A 20,979-nucleotide genomic window follows, 5' to 3' on the forward strand; every position below is an offset into this window, starting at 1 on the left:
CCCTACCGGAGTTTTTAGAATCAGTAGCTTGGTTTTAATTTGTTTTTAATTCATTTTTACGGTTGTTTTATACGATCATTGTGTTGTTGGATCTTTAAGGCTTGTTAGAAATCACCTGTTGTTTTGTTTTAATGGCTTCTTTTATGTGAAGCACTTTGTAACTTGAGTTTAGAAAAGTGCTATACAAATAAAGTTTATTATTATTATTATTATTGTTTCCTTCTTAGAAGTAATGTGAAAATCAATACCACTCTTCTGTACACCACAGATGTGCAATTGAACTCGACACTTGACTTAATTGAGACCTGATACCTTTCAGTCTTCATATTCAGCACATATCTTATTTTTGTCGTGCAGCCATGCATTGCAACCATGGTAACTGACCGAAACAGTAGAACCATCATCAGCTTACCTGCGATCCACAGTGTGTTTCTTTCTTGTTAAAAGCATATTAAAAGATCGCCACAGAAAGAATTATCTAACATCTCAGTTGTAAATATGAGCTATTAATCTTATATTAAGTGCTTATATAGGCGAGTTTTATACTAAGCTGGAAACAGCAGTTTGAACAGCTTTGAATCAGAGCTGAACTTGGCAGCTGAATGAACCATGAATGATCTGTCAACCTACTGTTGCATGTACCAAACGAGCTTGGCTGCGCCGACTGTCACTCACGGCTTCAGTTTTCTTTACTCTGAATCCAGTCTGGGAACTCGGCTCATATTAGCGTTTGCTCAGCCGCTCTGAAGGGCGGACCAATCAGCGACAAGTGTCGATGGCTACCTGCGTTTCTCCCGCCCGTCCTTCACTGTAATTGGACGGCTGGTGACAGGGACGACCGCAGCATTATGCTGCACTCATGAAAAAAGGCTTTGGAGGACACGGGCCGTAGGCAGTTGCAGCGGTGGCAGAGTGTCGGCAGGTTTCAGCGCATGCTGATTGGTTCAAATTAACCCGAGGTCTACGCCGAGTAAGTTGGAACGACTCCGAACGATTCATTTTGGAGCGCTAGCACAGATGCCGAGCCCTGCAGAAACCTAGGGAAAACCCTGTTTAGGTCATACACATGAGAACGGTATCGATCTTCTCACTTAAGTGTTGGTAAGAAAGTAAATATGAAACAAGGTTTTCAGTGTTTGTATGTGGTGTGTTAGTATGTCTGCATGTACATGGCGGGTGTGTATGAGGAGTGACGATACGATGAGATCAAGGTTAATATTAATCCCTTAAATACAACCATCGTTGTTATCGCAGATCATATCTGTCATCTTGAGGCGTGCGTGATTGTGAAGTTATGATATCAGGATGGTGTTTGGTGCTTTGCAACAACTCACCAATACACACACATCGCCTGCAAATCAGAGTATGTCAGCACATTTACAGTAGCCAGGGTTAAAAATAACTCAAGGTGATGATGATGACAGTGATGAGCACAATGATGAGGATGACAGTGATTGGGATGAGGAGGAGGAGGAGGAAGCAGCCATGGCTTGAACCATACATTTAGGCATGCTTTTATGCTGAGTGGCAGTTGTGATTATGCTTAGTACGGCAACTTCAGTCTCCTGATATGAACCAGCCTGACAAGGGAAAAGAGCGAGGAGGTAAAGGATATAGGAAAAGGATTATGTTAATGTATGATTTCTTGGATATGTCACCTGGTGGTCAAAATATATTTTAAATCTAAAGAGCAGGGAATAAGAAAACAGGTGTGCTGGCACAAGTGGGAAAAAAGACAAACACAAAAGTTGTCTGAGCTAATATTGGTTTAAATTTCTCTGTTCCCTGAAAATATCATCTTCCCGTGTCTGTCACATACAGAAGCAATATTTAATGCGTCTTTGTGGGTGTGTGGACATGCACCTTGATATATTTTAGCTGTCACTTATCTGAAGAGAACATCAAAGGCCTCCAGAAGTGAAGAATACGACGAGCGAGCTCAGTAATTTGCCTTTTAGAGACCGGTCTTGTTTTGGGAAATTGCCTAATGGCCTGTAATGACGTCTTACACCATCTGAAGACAGGAAATATACAAACATATTTGGGCTTCATGAATAAAGCTATTAGGTGCTTTGATGCTGTTATGTTATTTGTAATTCATGTATTTATGGCTTGTCATTTTCCTAATGGCTATATGAAACACTGTGACATTTGAGTTGTTTTTTATTTATTAATTGGTGTCTTAGGAAGTAAGGTCCCTCTGTTCTTCCCTTCGTTAGCCTACGCATCAAACATTATGGTTTTAAAGACTAATCAATCATCATCGATATACAGTGGTTGTCTAAAGAGGGTACATTTATACGAATAATGAATAAACATTTCCCAAAAATGCCTTGACAGCTGCAGCAAATACAGTACAGTTTGATATTTATATGTCTTCGCTTGTGTAGGAAATGATAAATGATTTTAATGCTATGTGTCTCTGTTCTTCACAGTTTGCGTTCTCTACACACAAGGCATGGGCAACAAGGAGTGGAGAGAGGTCAGTTTGTGTATTACACAATGTGCTGTGTCCTTTTTTTGGCCTCTTTCAGCGCTAGAAGTAAAGTGAGGAAATCATCATCCGGGAACCATAAATGTCTGTACAGAATTTCACGTCATTCCATCCAGTAGTTGTTGAGATATTTCTGTCTGAACCCAAAGTGACGGACAGACCGCCGGACCGTCATCGTTATTCCAACAAAATATTCGACCTGCGTGGCTAAATTAGCAGTCAGTCCCACTGACGCTTTGAAATTCAAGTAGAAAAAAAAAAAATCACTCGGAGGCTTCTAACTTCTGAACTGAGTCCGAGTGTGTTTATTTTGGAGGCCAGTTTCTCTCTTTCGAACCAATGATCCAATGACGGGGTCACGTGCTCACTTCATCTCTCCGTACTCTGGTGGTGAGTCTGAGCACCAGAAGTGATCCCATGTTGCTGCCAAGATTTGTCCCCATATCGCGGAAAACTTCAGCAAGCTGAGCAGAGCAGATCGGCGGACGTAAAAGTGGACGTAGCTTCCGGGTCTGAACAATGTGGCCGTGCAGGAATGCTGCAAGCTTACCGTACCGCCGAGGGCTGCTTGGAGGTCGGCTCCAAAAAAAAAAGCCTCCAGCTCCGTACACTCCCATTCAACTAGTCTCATTAAATCTGAAGTCAGTCAAATTTCTCCACGAGTTATTTTGGTTTTGCTAGCTAAAGCCTCTCCTTCTTATTAGTTTTCTGGCCGTTCATCTGAAAATAATCCCGTCATTAATTAGAAAATAAGCTCCAAAAAAACTGTCACCGCTTGACCGCAGCACAAATTAGGAAAAAAACAAAAAAACAATAAACACAAAATGGACAACAAAAAAAACTGTTTAATAACGTTTACCCATGCTGGCACTTTAAAATCAAGGAAACGTTCCCAAATCGGGACGTAAAATAAAACGGGCAGACAAAACTTTCCGCTTCTGAAATGCTCCCGGTGGAATATGAAGCCGAGCAAAGGACACCAGGTGACCGTCCCACGTTCAGTAGAATATGCACGTTAGAGTTTTGTATTACTAATTTATCACTCCAGGTTGTAACACAATTTCAATTCTGCAGTTTTATTATTAATCAGCATTAATTATGACACCCCATTACTCTCTAATTATGAAAAACCCCTCTTTGTTTGTACTAGTAGATACGACGGGTAACTTGTTTAAGACCATGTGTGCACTCACATCTGACTGTACTGCCATCACTACAATGAATATTCATGCATGTAAATGAGGGGGCACATCTCGCAGCCCCAATCATTCCCAGTTATTCATAGTTCCGAGTAGCCCATCATCTGCATGCATTATTAACAGGCCAAGTTAAATGCCAAACCAGGACCTACCTGACCCCCATTGACTCGATACTTGAGCCGCTCTGCATTTATTACTCTGAAGCTGTGAATAATCTTCTGTAACCAGCCTCTCATCTGATGTGCCTCCTTGTTAAAGCTGTGATTTGTGTAAAGCTTCAAAGTTTAGTGAGTCGCAGAAAATGATTAAAAAGACAAATAATGGATTATGTAGATTTAGAGCATCAAAACTGACACGGTGTCATGGTCCAGCGTTTAGAGCAGCCGCTGAAGGAAAAAAAAAAACTGTTTGCCTAACATTTTCTCCAACTTGTGTTCTCACCGGCCTTTTGTCTTGTTTTCTTTGTCTAGTTCGGGAGAACAGAGGTGATCGACAACACGCTAAACCCAGACTTTGTGCGGAAATTTATTTTGGACTACTTCTTTGAGGAGCGGCAGAACATCCGATTTGACTTGTAAGTAAGATGTGTGTGTGTGTGTGTTTGTGTTCAAGGGTCTGGAGTTGATCTTCCAATCATTGTTAAAGGCCTCCTCCAGAAAATATCTCTTTCACAAATTTAGTACCTAAAACATGGATTGATTTCATGAACAAGTGTCACTCTTTTTTCTTTTCTTTTTTTAACCACAGATTTGATTTATTTACTGTTTACTTAGTTCAGTCAGACAACTCACATTTGAAATGTTTATTTCAACAGCAGAACACAGTTTGAGTTTGTTGTCTAGGCTCTGGACTCATCCTTCCTCGTAGATGGCATTACACAGATATATTTGGGGAGTGATGAACAAATATCTTAACCCCCCCCCCCCCCCCCCCCCCCAGAGCCTACAGGTGGATGCTGGGGTGGTGCTGGGGCCGAGCAAACAGGCAGCAGAACTGACGCAGGCGCAGTAGTGTTGTTGACAGGCACAAAGGGGGAGATGGGAAATTTCCCAGCTTAAATTGACCACCAAATTTGGAGGGTGCGCATGTCCGATGATTATGGAGGATGTGGCGCGTCACGTGATGCAGAGCGGAGCAGCTCGAGTTGACTGCCTGAACGAGCTCGCAGGCGTCGCTCCATTTGTGTTTCTTGCTCTACTGCTGTAATTGACTTCAGATTTACATGCAAACTGAGAGAAGGTTGAATTGATTGTGCAACACAAGAGTCACTGGGTTACTCAATCTAAATCTTCCTCCTTTACTTTAACTGTACCAGTAGTTTTTTTTGCACAGAAGTTCATCTGTGTTTCCTTTACCATTGCCTTGGCAAGACTACAAATGCTCTTTGGTGATTGTTGTTGACTGATATATTTGGTTGGCTGGAAGAGTTTTGGATATTGTTCACTGCTTTAAAAAAAAAAAAAAAAAAAAACACCTATTGAGCCTTCGTTTATGCCAAGTGCATGGATTTATATTGATCGCTTCTCTCATTCTCTTGTATTGTTGATGACCACATCAGGATATGTTGGTTTTAATGTGGTATAAGCACCATGATGTCACACTTCATCTGCGTTCCTTTGCATCGAGGCATCAGATGCTATCTGTGGGAGCCAGCTGGCCCTCAGACTTATTAAGCCACCACCCTGCCTCTAGGTGAGGGGGTTCTCTTTCTCACATCGTATTTCCTGTTGAATTACGGAGGGATTTCACTGGTATTATTTCGTCAGATGGAGATTAATTATATTTTAATCCGTGAACCAGGGAGCCACGGCGACAACCCAACTGGGATCTGAAAGTCAGACTTGGTGAAGAGGAGTTAGTGTGTCTGCACGCCTGCCTGTTTGTTTGTGAAAGATGGAGAAGAAACGGAAAGAACAAGGCAGAGAAAAAATTGTTTGTATGTGGTTATATGTCTATATTTGTGCACAGGAGCTTACGTATACCTATTTTAGGTTTGCTCCTGGTCTAATTGACGCTGTAGTGTATAGTTCTGGTATGATTAACACACCATAATCCCTGTTTCTTGGGAAAGTAAAAGAGATGTGTGCGCAAACTTTCTCGTACCCAGTTGCAATGACAGTATGCGTGCTTCACCTTTGTTACATTTCATTTAGCCGACGCTTTTATCCAAAGCGACTTACAATAAGTGCATTTCAACCATGAGGGTACAACACCCAGAACAACAGGAATCAAGAAAATAAAATTTCTTCAAGAAAGCCAAACTACAAAGTTCTATCAGTAAGTGTCATTTTAAGTGCTACTAAAGTTCTACTGTTCAAGGTGAAGTCGGAAGAGGTGTGTTTGTCACTGCTCAGTCCTCTACTGTTCTTCTGTATCTTGTCAGCTGTCAGTCCATCAGCACTGCAGCATTATGTGAAGAAATGGAAGTAAATTGTAAGTTGCAGGCGAGACACTACAGGCAAAATATTTTCGTTTTTGGGCTGTTTTGACGCCATAAACACGTCTTCTTTTAAAATATTGGGAAGAAAATGTCCAAAATACACATTTAGATGATTATTGAACTTCACTTTGCGTATTTGTGTCTGTAGATTTGTCCGAAATTAACCAAAAGTTAGCATATATGAAATCGGGCTATGAATGACATCTGAACAAACTCCTTTGGAGAAACCTTCTGAACACGGATGGGAATAAAACTAGAAGGTTTGGTGTACTAAAATGGAGGTTTCTGGCTCAAAGGAAAAGAAAAAACGCACTTTTAAAAAACAGCCTTTAATTTTACAATACATCTTTTAGGGCTGTTTTCTCTAAATGAGCCAGAAATCTCCACTTCAGCAACACATACATCCACCAACATCTCCAGAATTAGTCCCAGTTTTATTCTGAAGATTATTCAGAAGATTCATAGCCTGATTTATACAGCAGGGTTTGTTCAGATATCATTCACAGCCTGCTTTATACCCATATTTAATTCCAACAAACTTGGCTAAATGGTTTTGTTTATGGCTATTCACAGTATTTTTTTGGTTTATTTCTAAGAAATCCCAAATCTCCTATGTAAAACTGTTTGACTCTTGAATGTGTCAGCAAAGGGAAACAAGAATTTTGAACCTGGCTTTATCCAATGTTCAGATCTCTGTAAATGGATGCAAAGGTGCACATATTTAATAAGATGATGCCTCATTTGTATATTTAAATGTAAAATTTCTGAAAACTTGCAACACAAAAGATAATTGTCTTGATGTACATAATCAACTGGGAAAGTATGATTTTTTTTTTTTTTTTTTTTTTTTTACCTTAATCACCTGCAGTGTGTTACCTGTGGCCAGGTATTCTATGCATGTTGTCTCTTTTGCTACAGGAAGTAGCCCAGTTTGTGGTGAACACACCGACTCTTCAGATAAAACCAAAACTGAAGTATGCGTCTTTAGTTTGCATTCCCACATACTATGTGTAACCATGGGGACGATGTGTATTTCCGTGGTGCATCGGTTTCGGGTTGTGTGTGCGGTTTTAGCAGGTAGCCATAACAACCGGGGATCGTGGGTGTAATATGGGAATGGACAGACTTCCTTCAGGTTAAGAGAAGCATTTAACCTTTCATATCTACTCTGCCAGCTCCACCTGTGCACCGCGCCGTGTTTTGACCCGGTATACATTCTCACACATAAACAGATTGGTAAAACCCTGTTGCTGTTATATAAAAGCGATTTTTGAGGTGTCAATTTTCTTACACAACCTTACTCCAGGGTCAGTTGTTAAGCTTTCAACTTAAAATACAAATTCACATTTATGTGTTTATAAGTGATTTTTCTTTACCGTGTTGAACTGTTGGCCTTCTTCTGAATCATTTCCAGTAGCGATAATGGTTCATATAAAAGCCCTATTTTGAATGCTAGAAATTTAGTGCACATAAATGTCAACTTTTACACGGAGACAGATAGAGATGTATATAAAGAGACAGCGACAGAGAAATAGATACAGTAGATAAATAGTTAGCCTGCAGAGGGTTACACAGTCTGAGATGATGGCAGAGGAAAGAATGTTTCCTCCTTCAGGCCCATGAAGATGAGATTTGTATGAAAACAAAACGGCAACAGAGCAGAGGTTAGGAAATTATACAGTATGTCTTCTGAATATGAATTAGGAGAATGCGCTGGGTTTTAATGGAGGTGTAACGTACTACAAATTTGACTTATGTACTTTCATTTTTGAGTCACGTTTTGGGTACAGCAGAGAAAACACAACATTTATTGGCTTAATTGGGCATAATTCTGACTGTTACAGTTAATGCATTGTAATGCATTTTAGATATTAGGTTATGCTTTAAAATCAAATGAATTAATGCTCACAGGATGTATTGTACATCATCTTGAACATTCCTGTACAGTAACTAAATAATTGTTTCATTTCTCTCCCAAAGTATTACCCAGCGAAGAGCAATCCATTCTTAGTGGTGGCGGAAATGATCTCAAATTGCCGAGCGAGTGGCTCGTCTGGAGGATCCATTTTTAGACAAATTCTTCTCACTGCACACACTGTATATACGAGACCCCCCGCAGGTGAAATTGAGTAATAAAGTCATGAGTAATAATCCAACATGCATGATAAAAAGGCACTGGCCACCTAATGAGCAGAGATGACAACAGAAAAGAGGTCTAACTTATTTACTTACCAACACAACATTTCTCAGTGTCTTTATTTCAAATGCACAAACACGTATACTCCTGCAGTCACACATGTGACTGCCAATTAGTCCATTTAGTGTCAGTTTAATGGAGGAGGCCTCTGAGCCTGTGATGCTGGGAAGTGAAATATCCAGAGCCTCTGGTGTGATCGACGGTGACAAGCTGTTTGGCCCCATTACTGATTTACCCACTCTGTAATCCCTGTTGTGTTCCCAGCTGAGCTCCTGCCACCCTCCATCACTTTCTAATCCACTGACTCTCTTTTTTTTTTTTTTCTACAGGTACGACGTTGACTCCAAGAGTGCCAACCTGTCGAAACACGTGAGTGCTGCTCTTGTGTTTTTGTGCGCACGCATTAAGCCAGACATGTTCCCGTTTATTTTGGTCTCCCTGCACACTCTGGTTTATTTCATTGTGTGGTTGTGAGGGTTTTTGGGAGCGTGATTGCTGTCCGTGTCATTACCTCCCATTTGCCTCATTTCAGCCACATAACAGTAATCTGGCCATTACAATGAGTGTGTTTATCATCCACTGTAATAGCACATTCTCTGAGCGGCCTGTTGTTTACTTAGAAATTAAATATGTCCACCCTGGTTTTTATCCATTGATAGCAGTGATTATCACAATGTAATTAGCAACAACAATGTGATAACTTGTTTTTTTACTGGCAACTAATTATAGCTCTTACCTGCCTCCTGCGTCATGGTGGTGGTGGTAGTTCAAAGGGGCAGCGTGTCCCCTGATTTTTCACATGTTTACGTTATTTATTTTTTTAAATGAAGGCTAAAACTAATTCTTTATTTACATGTGGAAATCAGGTAACCACACAACTTATTTGCCTGTGTGGTAGGCTATCGCCAATTTAACAGATGTTTCAGAAAAAGGCTGTTTAAATTGATCATTCTGATCCAGTCGGTGGGCTGCATTGTGTATCCCAAAACTCCATGTCTGACCGTAATCTTCTTTACACACACCTGTGTTTATGAAATCGGCTTTTACAGCGATATCTGAGGCATGTTTGAGCAGTTGGTTGCCGTGGTAAGATAAGATAAAATAAGATGAGATTGACTTTATTCATCCCACATTCGGGAAATTCAGTAACTGCCAACACTCACCTGAACTGCCACGGTTCAATAGAAGGAAGTCACAGCAGCCAAAAACATAGAGGGAGGGCAATAAAATAACATGCACCAATGACGGCACCAAAAACAAGGCAGATATCAGTTTTACACAGTTCTCTTTTTTTTTATTCAGCCTTTTATCTGGATGTTATCTGGAGATACATTTATGGGTCCAATGTTCATAAAGGCCAGTGTGCAGTCGTGCAACACTTCCTCCCTCTTTTCAGCAGTTTTCGGCTGCTTTCTGGAAGAGAAATACTACAGCTGGGCATATGTAATTTTAATGCGTCCATGTTTGTGGAAAAGAACATTATTTCAAGAGCTGCAGATAGCCTCTGTGTTTTGTGTCGTAAACAAATGGAAAGAGGTCGGCATTGTCGGGTAGAACATAAAGAGATCTACTATAAAGACAAGAGGGTGGCACATTTTTATTACTATTATCCATTTGAGAATTTTTCCTTCTTTCTTTATAGTCAACCCCACTGTTACTTATAGTAAAACTCCCGATACAAAAGTCAGTAATCCTCTAAAACAGTGGTTCTTAACTGTTGCATTGTGACCGAAAAGTGGGTTGTGGGATAATTTTGAGTGGGTTGTAGATGTATGCGTGGTAAACAAATAAAAAATAAAAAATGGAGGGAAAAGAGACAAAGCTTTGTTTTGAAGTCCCCAGAATTACAGTGACGTGCATTTCCCATGACGTAGCTCACATGGAGTAGCTATTTGCTGCCAGTAACAAACAAATATAAAGCCTTTCCATCAGTAGTTAGCGAACATTTGATAACAAGGTTAGGATTAGATAAGTCTGCCTTTTTTTTATCTAATTCAAGATAATTCTTCCTTTTTATTTCATTGGTTTTTTTTTTTTTAGCCCTAGTTGCACTGTCTGTCTGTCAACATGTTTTTGTTTATTTCATGATTCAAACATTGCATGAAGGCGTTGTAAATTACAGCATTTTTCTGGGAAATAAATTTGAGTAGTAACAACAAAAATGTGTTTTTTCGACTTAGTGGAAAATGTGGGTCCAAAGTCCAGAACCAGTTAAGAACCACTGCTTTAAAACGTACAACCCTCGACAGCAAACTCCCTTAAAATGGTGCATTTTGTACTGAACTCCAGTAAAATGTTAAAATGCATGATTGATGATTAATGCCAACAAAAGCCTGATGTGCCTATTTCCTGTGATTGGAGTGATCGATTGTCTGTCTTTCTGTGTTGGCTCTGTGATAAACTGGTGACCTGTCTAGGTTGTACTTCACCTTTGCCAAAAGTCAGCTGGAATAGGCTGACTTTTGGCGTGACTTCGGAAAAAGATAATGGATGGGTGTTTTTTTGCTGGTATTGTTCAGCCCATAGGAAAATAAATATAATAGCTTTGACTGACAACCTTTGTGGCAGGATTTTATACAGGTCTATAATTCACCTTCATTAAGGCGCCATGTGCCTGTTGAAATCGACAGAGTCGCATGAAGTGGGTTTTATTTAGCCGTTTTCCTCAATTACATCAAACTGCTGTGCAGTATCATTATTTGGCATCTGGTTTAATGGATTCTGTGCAATACGAAAGGAAATATAACAGGCTACCTTTAATGCAGGACCATAGTATTGGTGTTTTATGTTCATACTTTACATTAATACTTTGGTTACTGCTCACTGAGTATGATTTTCAAATTCGTTAGCTTCTTTATTTCGTAGGGTAGCTGGCAGGTACACAAAGTGTTCATTTACCTACATATTCATTACCTAGAAAGACTAATTCATTGTGATTATCCTCTAAGTATTATTTTGACATATTTTATATACATCAGTCTTTATAGTTGTGGTTTTAAAATAGAAGACATCAAACACACTGCTGGCATTTATTTGTCTAGTGTATGAAACTAAGTGAAGATACATTTAGTACTACAGTGAGAAACACACACAGTAACTCAAGTTTACTGTCTTAATGTTTCCCTGCAGGATGTTCTCTTCTTATTTAATGCCAATTTGATGTCTCTTCAGGTGCGATCCATTCCTCTCGTGTTATCTCATCTCCTTTTCTTATATTTCCCTACTGTCCCCTTTTTATTCTATCCCATTGCCAGACCCTTGTTCTCTCACTTTACTTTCATCTTCCATTTCCCTCCATCGCTCTGTCTTTGCTTCCCCCCCCCCTTGCCTCACTTGTTGGAAATCAATAATCTCCTACAAGAAGAGACACGCGTGTTAGCTTGGAGGCAGCACACTATCTCGGCAGCCTCGATGCAGGTCTCAGGGGGCAGAGCCAGAGAACCAAGCCATTAGATGGTGTTTTAACATGGGAACTGGAGGCTGCAGGCACACTTGGGATCTGGAGTGAGAATGAGTGTGGAATACAGAGGGAAAGGCAGAGAGAGAGCAAGGGTGAGGTAAAACTCATTCTGCCTCTTTTATGAGAGCACGCCAATTTGTATCTGTATGCAGATAGATAGGAAGCCAAGCTGATCCCATATAGAAAGTCCATTTAAAACACATTTCAGAAATCACAAGCAATGTCATTTATTTAAAATTACCTGAGAAGCATTTTCTTTTTCATTTTTTTGCTGACATGTTTTGATGTCAACAACAATAAAAATGTCAAAACAAAAAAACCATCCCTGGCAATAAAATGGCTAAATCCCCACAAAAGATGGAAAGGAACTGAGCAGGCCCGTTTCATTGCTAGATCTAAATCTTCATTTTCAGCTATTACATTGTTAGCTTGGAGGTTGTTATTATTCTTGTTTAATGCTGCGGTGGATATTTTGAAGATGGCAGCACGCAGATAGCAGAAGGAGACGATAATGTTGACTGAAATGGTCGGCCGATGGCAGGTTTATACCATAAAACATTGAGTAAGTTGCTGCTGTCAGAGCTGCTGGTCAATGTCTGTCACATCTATCGTTCCCAAATGAATGACCGTAATTTGTCTAACTAACTGATAATTCCAACTAATTCAAACTGTGTGGAAAAATATAATAGATAGACATCAGGCTAACATTTTCTTTGAAAAAATTACCAATGTCGGGGAAACCGCTCAAACGATGGCAATATCGGTTGTCGGTCCACTATTTGTGTCCCAACTGAAATATCGCACCTATTAGACAGATTATAATGAAAATTGATATGGACATTCGTGGTTTAATGCTGTTTCGGCTTTGTGGCCTTCATCAGGGTCGTCATGAAACGCATTTAAAAAAAGCACTTAAACAAGGTGTGTATGGAACAGGAAAAAAGAATTGTATACAACCACACTCACATCAGTCCATGGTCAGGACAGTTGTTGTTCCACACTAGCAGAGATGCAAAGGGAGTTTGGCGCATGGCTGACACCATATATGGTCCATAACCATTGTTTGGGGTGGCACTCAACTTTGTATAGGCAGAGCCTTAACGCAAATGTGTGGGATTTGTTTTTGGCCGGCACACATAAAAGCAAAATAAAATACTCTGACCAAACACAAACTTGTCACAGAATGCTACATAAACAAAGTATTAAAATACGTAATTAATAACTATCTGAGATGCTAAAAAAATGCAATAAAAAAAAAAAAAAATCAGAAAAGAGGATGGTGATCCCCTCACTTTTCCTCGAGGGTTTGTTTTTGTGATATTGAGTGAAATGTAACTTATTGAATGCAGGAGATTGCCATTACATTTGGTGTGGAAGGTAATGTTCCCTTAAGGATCAAATGTAATAACTCTGATCACCTTTTATTTGGTTAACATTTAAATTTGTCCAGTACTTTGGTGTACGACCAAATAGCTTCAAAACAAATCACATTCGCATTCAGCTTCAGCTTCAGCAGTATTTTCTGTTTTAATTCTAATTACTAATTGTTAGCATCCTAATACTGAGCTACACGTGGAAACACTGAAGGGGGTGAAAGAATATACTCCACCGTGACAAATATGTTATTTTACTGGATAAAAAGTTGTTGTTGTTTTTTTTTTTTAATGTAGGCTAAGCAGGAAGAAATCGGCATGTTTTTATGCATCAATTACTTGATTGTATTGATTGGGAAGTGAAATGAGAAAGCTCACACTGTCACTGGTAGCTTGATCAGTATTTACAGATACCACTGAAAAGCTTACAACCTATGAATGGAGCAGATGTGTCAGATGTAAACAGCTAAGTGTGCCACAGGAGAACAATAAACAGACTTTAGGCTTCTCAAGAGTTCAGCATAAAATTGGTGATAAAAGGAGCTGGGTGGTTCCTGGTCTACAGAGTAAAGTCATGAGAGCTGTAGAAAGGCATTAGTGTTCAGCTCATGTTCTCCTTGAAAACTGATATCCATCAGGTTTTTGAGCCGTCTTTATCCGTCTGCTCTGAACATATTATCTTCTTTGAGTCTCGCTCTTATCTATCAAATAGTTCATTTTTTCGTAACATCGCTGAATGGAGCGACACCCACACGATTATCTATTTCACATAAAATATTTTCCGAGCTCACGCCGTTATATATTTAGTCATTAGCTGCACCCAGCCGGTCCTCCGATGGACATCTGCCAACAGGGTGCTGTTGCTAGGTGATTGGTGACTGTACTGCACAGCCTTTACATCATAGACAGGGGGAAAATATCATAAACTACATTTTCAAAGGTTAATTGAACACATACTGTGGCCAAAACAAATACGTGTATGGGAAATTAAAGTTGTATGACTGAATGAATGCGACTGATAGCAAGACAAACAGACATAAATCTGGGTAAATGGATATAGAGACAGTAGAGGCTAATCAATGGAGCAAGGAGAATCCATTATTTTAGTGCCGCCTGGAGTCAGATGTTAGACACAGTGTCCAATGCATAGATTACGCATGATGTTTTTTCTCTATGTCCTGTTATATCTCTCTGCCTTTCTCTCGGCTGCAAATCTATGATATGTGATGGCAGTTTAATTTACCAGGAAAGTATAAGGAGAGCAGACTGGGGCAGGTGTGAGGGCTGCTGGGAGAAAAGGCTGCTCGCTAATATTATCTGTCAAGGAGGAACATGGAGGAATTTGAATTGACTCGAGCCTGTCGGGTCATTTTTGTTGCTTCATGGCTGAGTGATATTGTGTCAGTTTTGTTTATTGAGTGAACTTAATTTGCATTCATTTTCTGTGTCGTGACTGAATGGTTTTTTTGTGTGTTTTTTTTTAAACGGCCTCACTTCTCTCTGGTCAACTTTGCAGGATTTTCTGGGCCAGGCTCACTGCACTCTCGGAGAGGTGGTCGGATCGTTGGGAAGTCGCTCGGAAAAATCTCTCGGGTGAGTAAGCGTGCACATAGCTGTAGTGGGGAGTGTGCCGATATGTCAATAACTATCTGTCTAAAGGGGATGGAACACAATCAAATGTCTTTTTGAGATGTCAGTCACGTTTTCCCAGCAACTGAGGCATTTCCTTTGGGATTTACAAGAAGGGGGGCGACGCAATTTGCATCCATCGGGTTCTAAGGCCAAAGCAATACCTTAATGTGCCCAAACCCGACATTAACCATTGCATTATCATATCTTAAAACTGATTTATTGTTCAATAGTGAGTTTGGAAGACACAAGCAATGATGCCAAGAGTCTCGAAATACTGGTATCAGATGAGTAAAAAAACGTATCGTAGAAGTCAGAGAAGAACTTTGAAGCTCTTTGTCATTATTTTTCTTAAACCAGATAACCCTGAGTGAGGAAAAAAAGAAAAGATGCTTTTTTCCATCTTTAATTTGACTTTGCTGATGTGCATGAGAGCATGTTGTTTGAAAAACATTTTAATTACTGACAGACACACTGCCTTGTTTTGTCACTACTTTTACATCAACAAATAAATCAAAATCCTTCTTTCTAGCTACACACAGACTTAGAAACAATGTATTAGTTTGTATTAAGTAACGGTATAATTATTATAATTGAGATTAGCAGTAAAATCAGCTTCAAGAGCCCCTTGCATTTTCTCCTGTCGTCTACGATGCTGCTCCTTTGGCCTCCTCTATTTCACATATTTTCTCTCATTATGAAATCAACTTGGCTTCTTTTAAATTAGGGCGTTTTAATCCAATTTGCATTTTCTTTTGAAGCCTTGATGAGCCTTGAGATCTAAAAAGAGGTTTTAGAGTGCAATGACTGCAGAGCTGGCATCCCTTCACTGAACATTGTGAGGAACCAGCTAACCTGTGTGTGTGTGTGTGTGTGTGTGTGTGTGTGTGTGTGTGTGTGTGTGTGTGTGTGTGTGTGTGTGTGTGTGTGTGTGCGTGCACGCATGCATTCCACTATTCCTCTTCATTTCAAAGCAACGCTGTCATCCATTTCGATTACAATCATCATGGTGATTGCCATGGCAGGTTTCCCACTCAAAGGGAAGGAAAACGAGAAAGGGAGTGCGTGTGTGTGTGTGTGTGTGTGTGTGTGTGTGTGTGTGTGTGTGCGTGCGTGTGCGTGCGTGTGCGTGCGTGCGTGCGTGCGGATGATCAAGAGTCAAGTGAAGAGATGGCTTTCCACACACAGACAACCATACACACACACACACACACACACACACACACACACACACACACACACACACACACACACACACACACACACACACACACACACACACACACACACACACACACACACACACACACACACACACAGGTCACCAGGTTCTTGACAATGTTCATTAAAGGGATGCCAGCTTTTGTAGATTTGGTAATGTTTATACTGAGGACATAACCACCACTGGAGGAGGAGGTTTCTTTCAGACTGCTTGTTGAAGCCACAGTTAGTGGCTGCACACAGATTCTTTAAAAGTTTTAAACAAGACTTTTAGGATTTAAAGCTGTAAATTAGCCTAACAAGTCATTGTATTCATAAAAGGTCTAAAAATTTGAGACAAAAATTCATAATCAACCAAGAGGACAGGACACAATTTAACAACTATCAAGTCTATTTTGTTTGTTTTTTAAACATTTTATTATTCTGTTGTGTCCTCAATCAGCCACCTCCTGCTGCCTGTGATTTTCCCTCAAGATAACAGGAGTCAGCAAGAAAAAACAATCACTATATTATTACTGATGATGTTTAACTAAAGAAAGTGATGTGAAGGGTTGGTTTCACATAACGGACTGCAGTAGAACACAGGTCATTACGCTAAACTTGTTCTTTATTATATTAAGATCACTGTACTGTGTATGTGGTTTTTAATACATGTCAATAGTGGGGGGGGGGGGGTCCAGTAAAACATTGTGAATGATTTCAAAGACATCACCAAGTTTTCATGTTTATTAAAAGAGTTTGTAGGGACTCTGAAACAGAGCACATGTTGTTCACTTAACTTTCCGAGTCAGTCCAGCCCCTTTGACCTCGCTTTGGTTCCCGCTCCTCTGTAATACCGTTGGCTCATCAAATACGGAGGACAAGCTTCCTGAAAATGAGCAATAAAGTGTAACTTTTAATGACGGTTCAAATTTGGGCTGCCATTTTTAGAGCTGCAGAATTAAATTAAATTAAAAAAAGGAGATGTTCTTGTACATGACAATGTTACTGTGTAATTACTGTTGAAGGAACAGCTGTGGCTGTACTTTTAACATTAAAGAAAAGTACAGGCTGTACAAAGATATTTTTTGAAGTTCTGAAGAATATATTGCTCTATAATATATTCACATATGCCACAGGTATCATATAGATAATTTAAGGCACTGTTTTAATGAAGTCAAGAGTGAATGATTCGGAAATAGAAACGCAGTCGACATTAATTATAAAATAAAAAGGTACAGGGGCCACAGCTGTCGCAGTTGTTCTCTTGCTGAGGGTGTGTGTGTGAGTGTCTGTGTGTGTATTAGACTTCATCAGACACACACCTGCAGCCTGACACGAAAGGGGGCTCTTTAACAATTTTAATGAGTGCTAATTACGACTAATTACATTGTTCAATCAAACTCCAGTGGGCATTTAGAGTGTCTTTTTGTGTCTTTTTGTGTGTGTGTGTGTGTGCGTGTGCGTGCGTGCGTGCGTGTGTGCGTGTGTGTGTGAGAGAGACACATGAAGAGCAACCAGCAACAAGTACAGTATCCTGTGAAGCTTGCCTCCTGGATGACTATGTCTAGTTGTTGTCTGATTTTTATATTTCAACTCTTGGCTTCAGTTGTGTTCATCTCTTATTCAGAGTAAGAGTTATTTTTTTCACCATTTATCAAAAAAATGAGTTCATTTCATCATGGAACAGATAAACAAGAGACACAAAAGTTGATGTGACTGGTGAAACTGTCCTTGAGGCACCATCTCTCTCTGGTCCATATTCATGCCATAAACACTTGTCAGTTTGATGAAAAAAAAGTGACTCCTAATTTTGTAATGGTGACGCTGAGGGCAAAACCACAGTTGCATTTTTATTCTTACTATGTATATATGCTAGTTTTTCTTTCACTTGTTGTTTCTTGTGTATGTCAATTCGGTTTCCAGGCTTAATGATAAGCCAACAGACTCCTGCCAGTTGCTTCAGAAGTACATAAGAGCGATATCAATCCTCTGATCTAACTTTTAGAAAGAAAGCAAATATGTGTATTTTCCCAGTAACCCACAGTGACGCCACGTACTGGATTACTCTTAATATCACCAGAACACTAACTGGAACTAGTAAATGTAACTAATAACACCATAATGACTTGTTGAAAACATTTATTGGATTTGTATTTTTTTGAGAGAAGTTGAAGCCAGAGGGTTTTTAGGTCCTAGTGGCCATTAGTGGTACTGCACGTTGAGTTGCCTCCGCATCGGCTTCAGACGTCCATTTTTAATTACAGTTTATGTATTTCTCAAAATGTCAAGCTATTGCTTTAAGCTGCAGAGACACTTACAGTATATAGATCATCTCTTCCCAGTGTTGAGCTCATTTGAACTTGAACTGTTCAGCGATCCTCATCATTAATTTCCTTTAGGAAAAATTAGATACGAGTTCACTTTGTTGAAGCTAATAAATCCTGCAGGGGTCTCCTTTCGACTTTAAACTTCAGAAATGAATGTGCGCGTTACACTGACTCATTGTTTGGTTAAATGTGTGTGTGGTTTAGTCAATACCACCTGACATTTATCATTGAATTTGCATTTTATTACTAATAATATTGCCATTTGAAATACTGATGCTGGTACTCACTAAATATTTTTGAATATTCAATGAGGAAGTTTATCACATGGAGCTTTTATACTTTGTACTTTTCCCTCTTTTACTTCCTCCATGCGCTATTTCCTTCCATTTTTTCCCTCTTCTACAGCTCTTTATCTCTTAATCTCTCTAATACACACACACACACACACACACACACATTTCCCACTCTAGTTTTTGACTGTGTTTTATTCCCACAAACAAGATCTCAGTGTTTGAAGTGGATAGAGGGTTCACGAGAAGCCCAGGTAAACTATTGAAGAGCCAAGTAGGCTGCGGTTTTAGCCACAAGTGAGCCAAGAACGGATACCACACACACACACACACACACACACACACACACACACACACCAACAAACACTGATGAATACAAGCCTGATTGTAAGCGTTTGTAAATGGAGGACAAAGAAAGTCTCTACCTGCCTCTGATGTGACATAGATTTGATGTCAGTATTCCTTTTGTGAAAGAGAATTGTGGTTATGAGCTTTCCTTTCAGGGGAAAGTGTGTGTGTGACTGTGTATTTTTGTGGGTCGTGACATGAGCAAGAACAGACGGAGCCTTGTCTTTTTTATAATGACAGCTGATACCTCGTCCAGATATTCTACCTTCATAGGAAATATAATGACAGTGACATGCATGTGTGTTATACTGCAGCCCAGAAGCGGCCCAGACTTAATTAGGCGTCTCTCACCAGACACTGATTGCAAATCCGTGCGTCTTGATTAGAGGATTCACAGTGTTTCCTCACATGTACGTACACACACACACACACACACACACACACACACACACACACACACACACACACACACACACACACACACACACACACACACACACGCAGATATTCCTGACGCACGTCTCAACTTTAGAGTGTTTGATGCACTAAAAGGAGGAAAGCACCTTATGTTAGAGCGAGAGTGCGGATGAACTCGTATAAAATGTTCAGAGTTTTGTTTATTAAAATCAATCAATCTGCCAAACACAGAAAAATAGCAGTTAAAGACTGTATTTTTTCCACATGTGGAGTTATGTTTACTTTCTCATTTATAAGCACATGAGTAGCATTACCATAAACTGGTGCTTAAGCTCAGTAAATAACCAAAGCATTCATACACGCACAAAACTGCAGGTTAGTTCAGGTTGTGTGGCATGGATTTTCGTTTTTATGAAAGGTTTGAGAGTTTGTTCTTGTCTTTTGTCACGTACTGCGTGTCTTTTAGAGCTATGCGTCTGTCCGTAAGGCAAACCCGCGAGATACATTATTCAGTTGTTAAAATTGTTTCGGTTGCCACCCACTTATCATTTTAAGGCAGATCTCTGAGCCAGAATAATGACCGCGGCTCTCTGAGAATCAGTGCGGTGACAGCGAGCGTTTAGGAAAATAATGAGTAGAGGAATCCCATTCCAGAGCCCCCCGCGGGGGGCCTGGCTCGGCAGAGTTGTCATAGCGACACAGAATCTGGCCGCTTGTGTTGGGTGTGCGCGTCTCGAACCATTTATCCCTGCATATTGTTGCGGCGAGATGACATGATTGAGACCGAAATATTAGGTGGGTGAGTGGGGACGGGGAGCAGGGACGAGGCAGTGACGGAGAGTTTTACTAAGTCTTTCTTTTGCTTGTAAAAAGTTTTTGTGCTTCGTCGTTGCAACTGGGACGTGCAAACACACAACCCACGCCAACAAAAAACAGGACAAAATAAGTTGATTTGCAGTTATAATGAGAGCTCCCATTAGCCATTGGTGGAAAAAAAAAATCATGTATACAATACAGCTTTGACTACCACATTACCAGCTGTATCTCCTTGATTAGAGACCTACTGAAACTGAGCTTGACAGCAAATGATAGCTTTAATTATATCAAGTGTATTTTATTTCTGGATGAAAAATACTTTTGGAGCACTGGCTTCAGGATCATAGGTCACAAGCGGGTACAATTATATTTTTCAAGCACTTGTTTACAGATTTTATTCAAGTAAAATGTTTGCTTGGTGTGGATGTGAGCTACAAGTAAACAAAAATTTTAAAAAATATATATTTTATCGGTAAATATCACTTTCGATAATATGCTCCTTAGTTGACATCAGTTAAGGTGGTTGGGGCATCCAACAAGGATGCCTCTTGGGCACCTTCCACTGGAGGTTGTCTGGGCATGTAGGAGACTGCAGGGTAGAGCTGGAACAGCCCAGAGGGATTATATATCTCACGCCTCGGAAACCCCCTCCCCCCTCCTCCCCAGGAAGAGCTGGAAAATGTTGCTGGGGAGAGGAAAGTCTGGGCTAATTTGCTCAACCTGCTGCTACCGTGACCCATCCCATCCAGTATTTTTGATTAGCACTACATTTTTGGTCTTTTTTTC

At 40.0% G+C, this 20,979-nt stretch overlaps 1 protein-coding gene across 1 annotated transcript in view; it reads left to right on the top strand.

Annotated features, from left to right (window-relative positions):
- The window catches only part of LOC138202562 (copine-8), an 81,114-nt gene that overhangs the window by 22,380 nt on the left and 37,755 nt on the right, over positions 1-20,979 (top strand). The window contains exons 3-6 of the mRNA XM_069156666.1: positions 2,436-2,482; positions 4,164-4,267; positions 8,660-8,699; positions 14,680-14,756. Coding sequence (XP_069012767.1) covers positions 2,436-2,482; positions 4,164-4,267; positions 8,660-8,699; positions 14,680-14,756 — 268 coding nt within the window. The remainder of the gene's footprint in view (positions 1-2,435; positions 2,483-4,163; positions 4,268-8,659; positions 8,700-14,679; positions 14,757-20,979) is intronic.

The sequence above is a fragment of the Embiotoca jacksoni genome, unplaced genomic scaffold (assembly GCF_022577435.1).
Source record: "Embiotoca jacksoni isolate LCO1_2020_lvr unplaced genomic scaffold, fEmbJac1.0.p SCAF_21, whole genome shotgun sequence".
NCBI classification, from domain to species: domain Eukaryota; kingdom Metazoa; phylum Chordata; class Actinopteri; family Embiotocidae; genus Embiotoca; species Embiotoca jacksoni.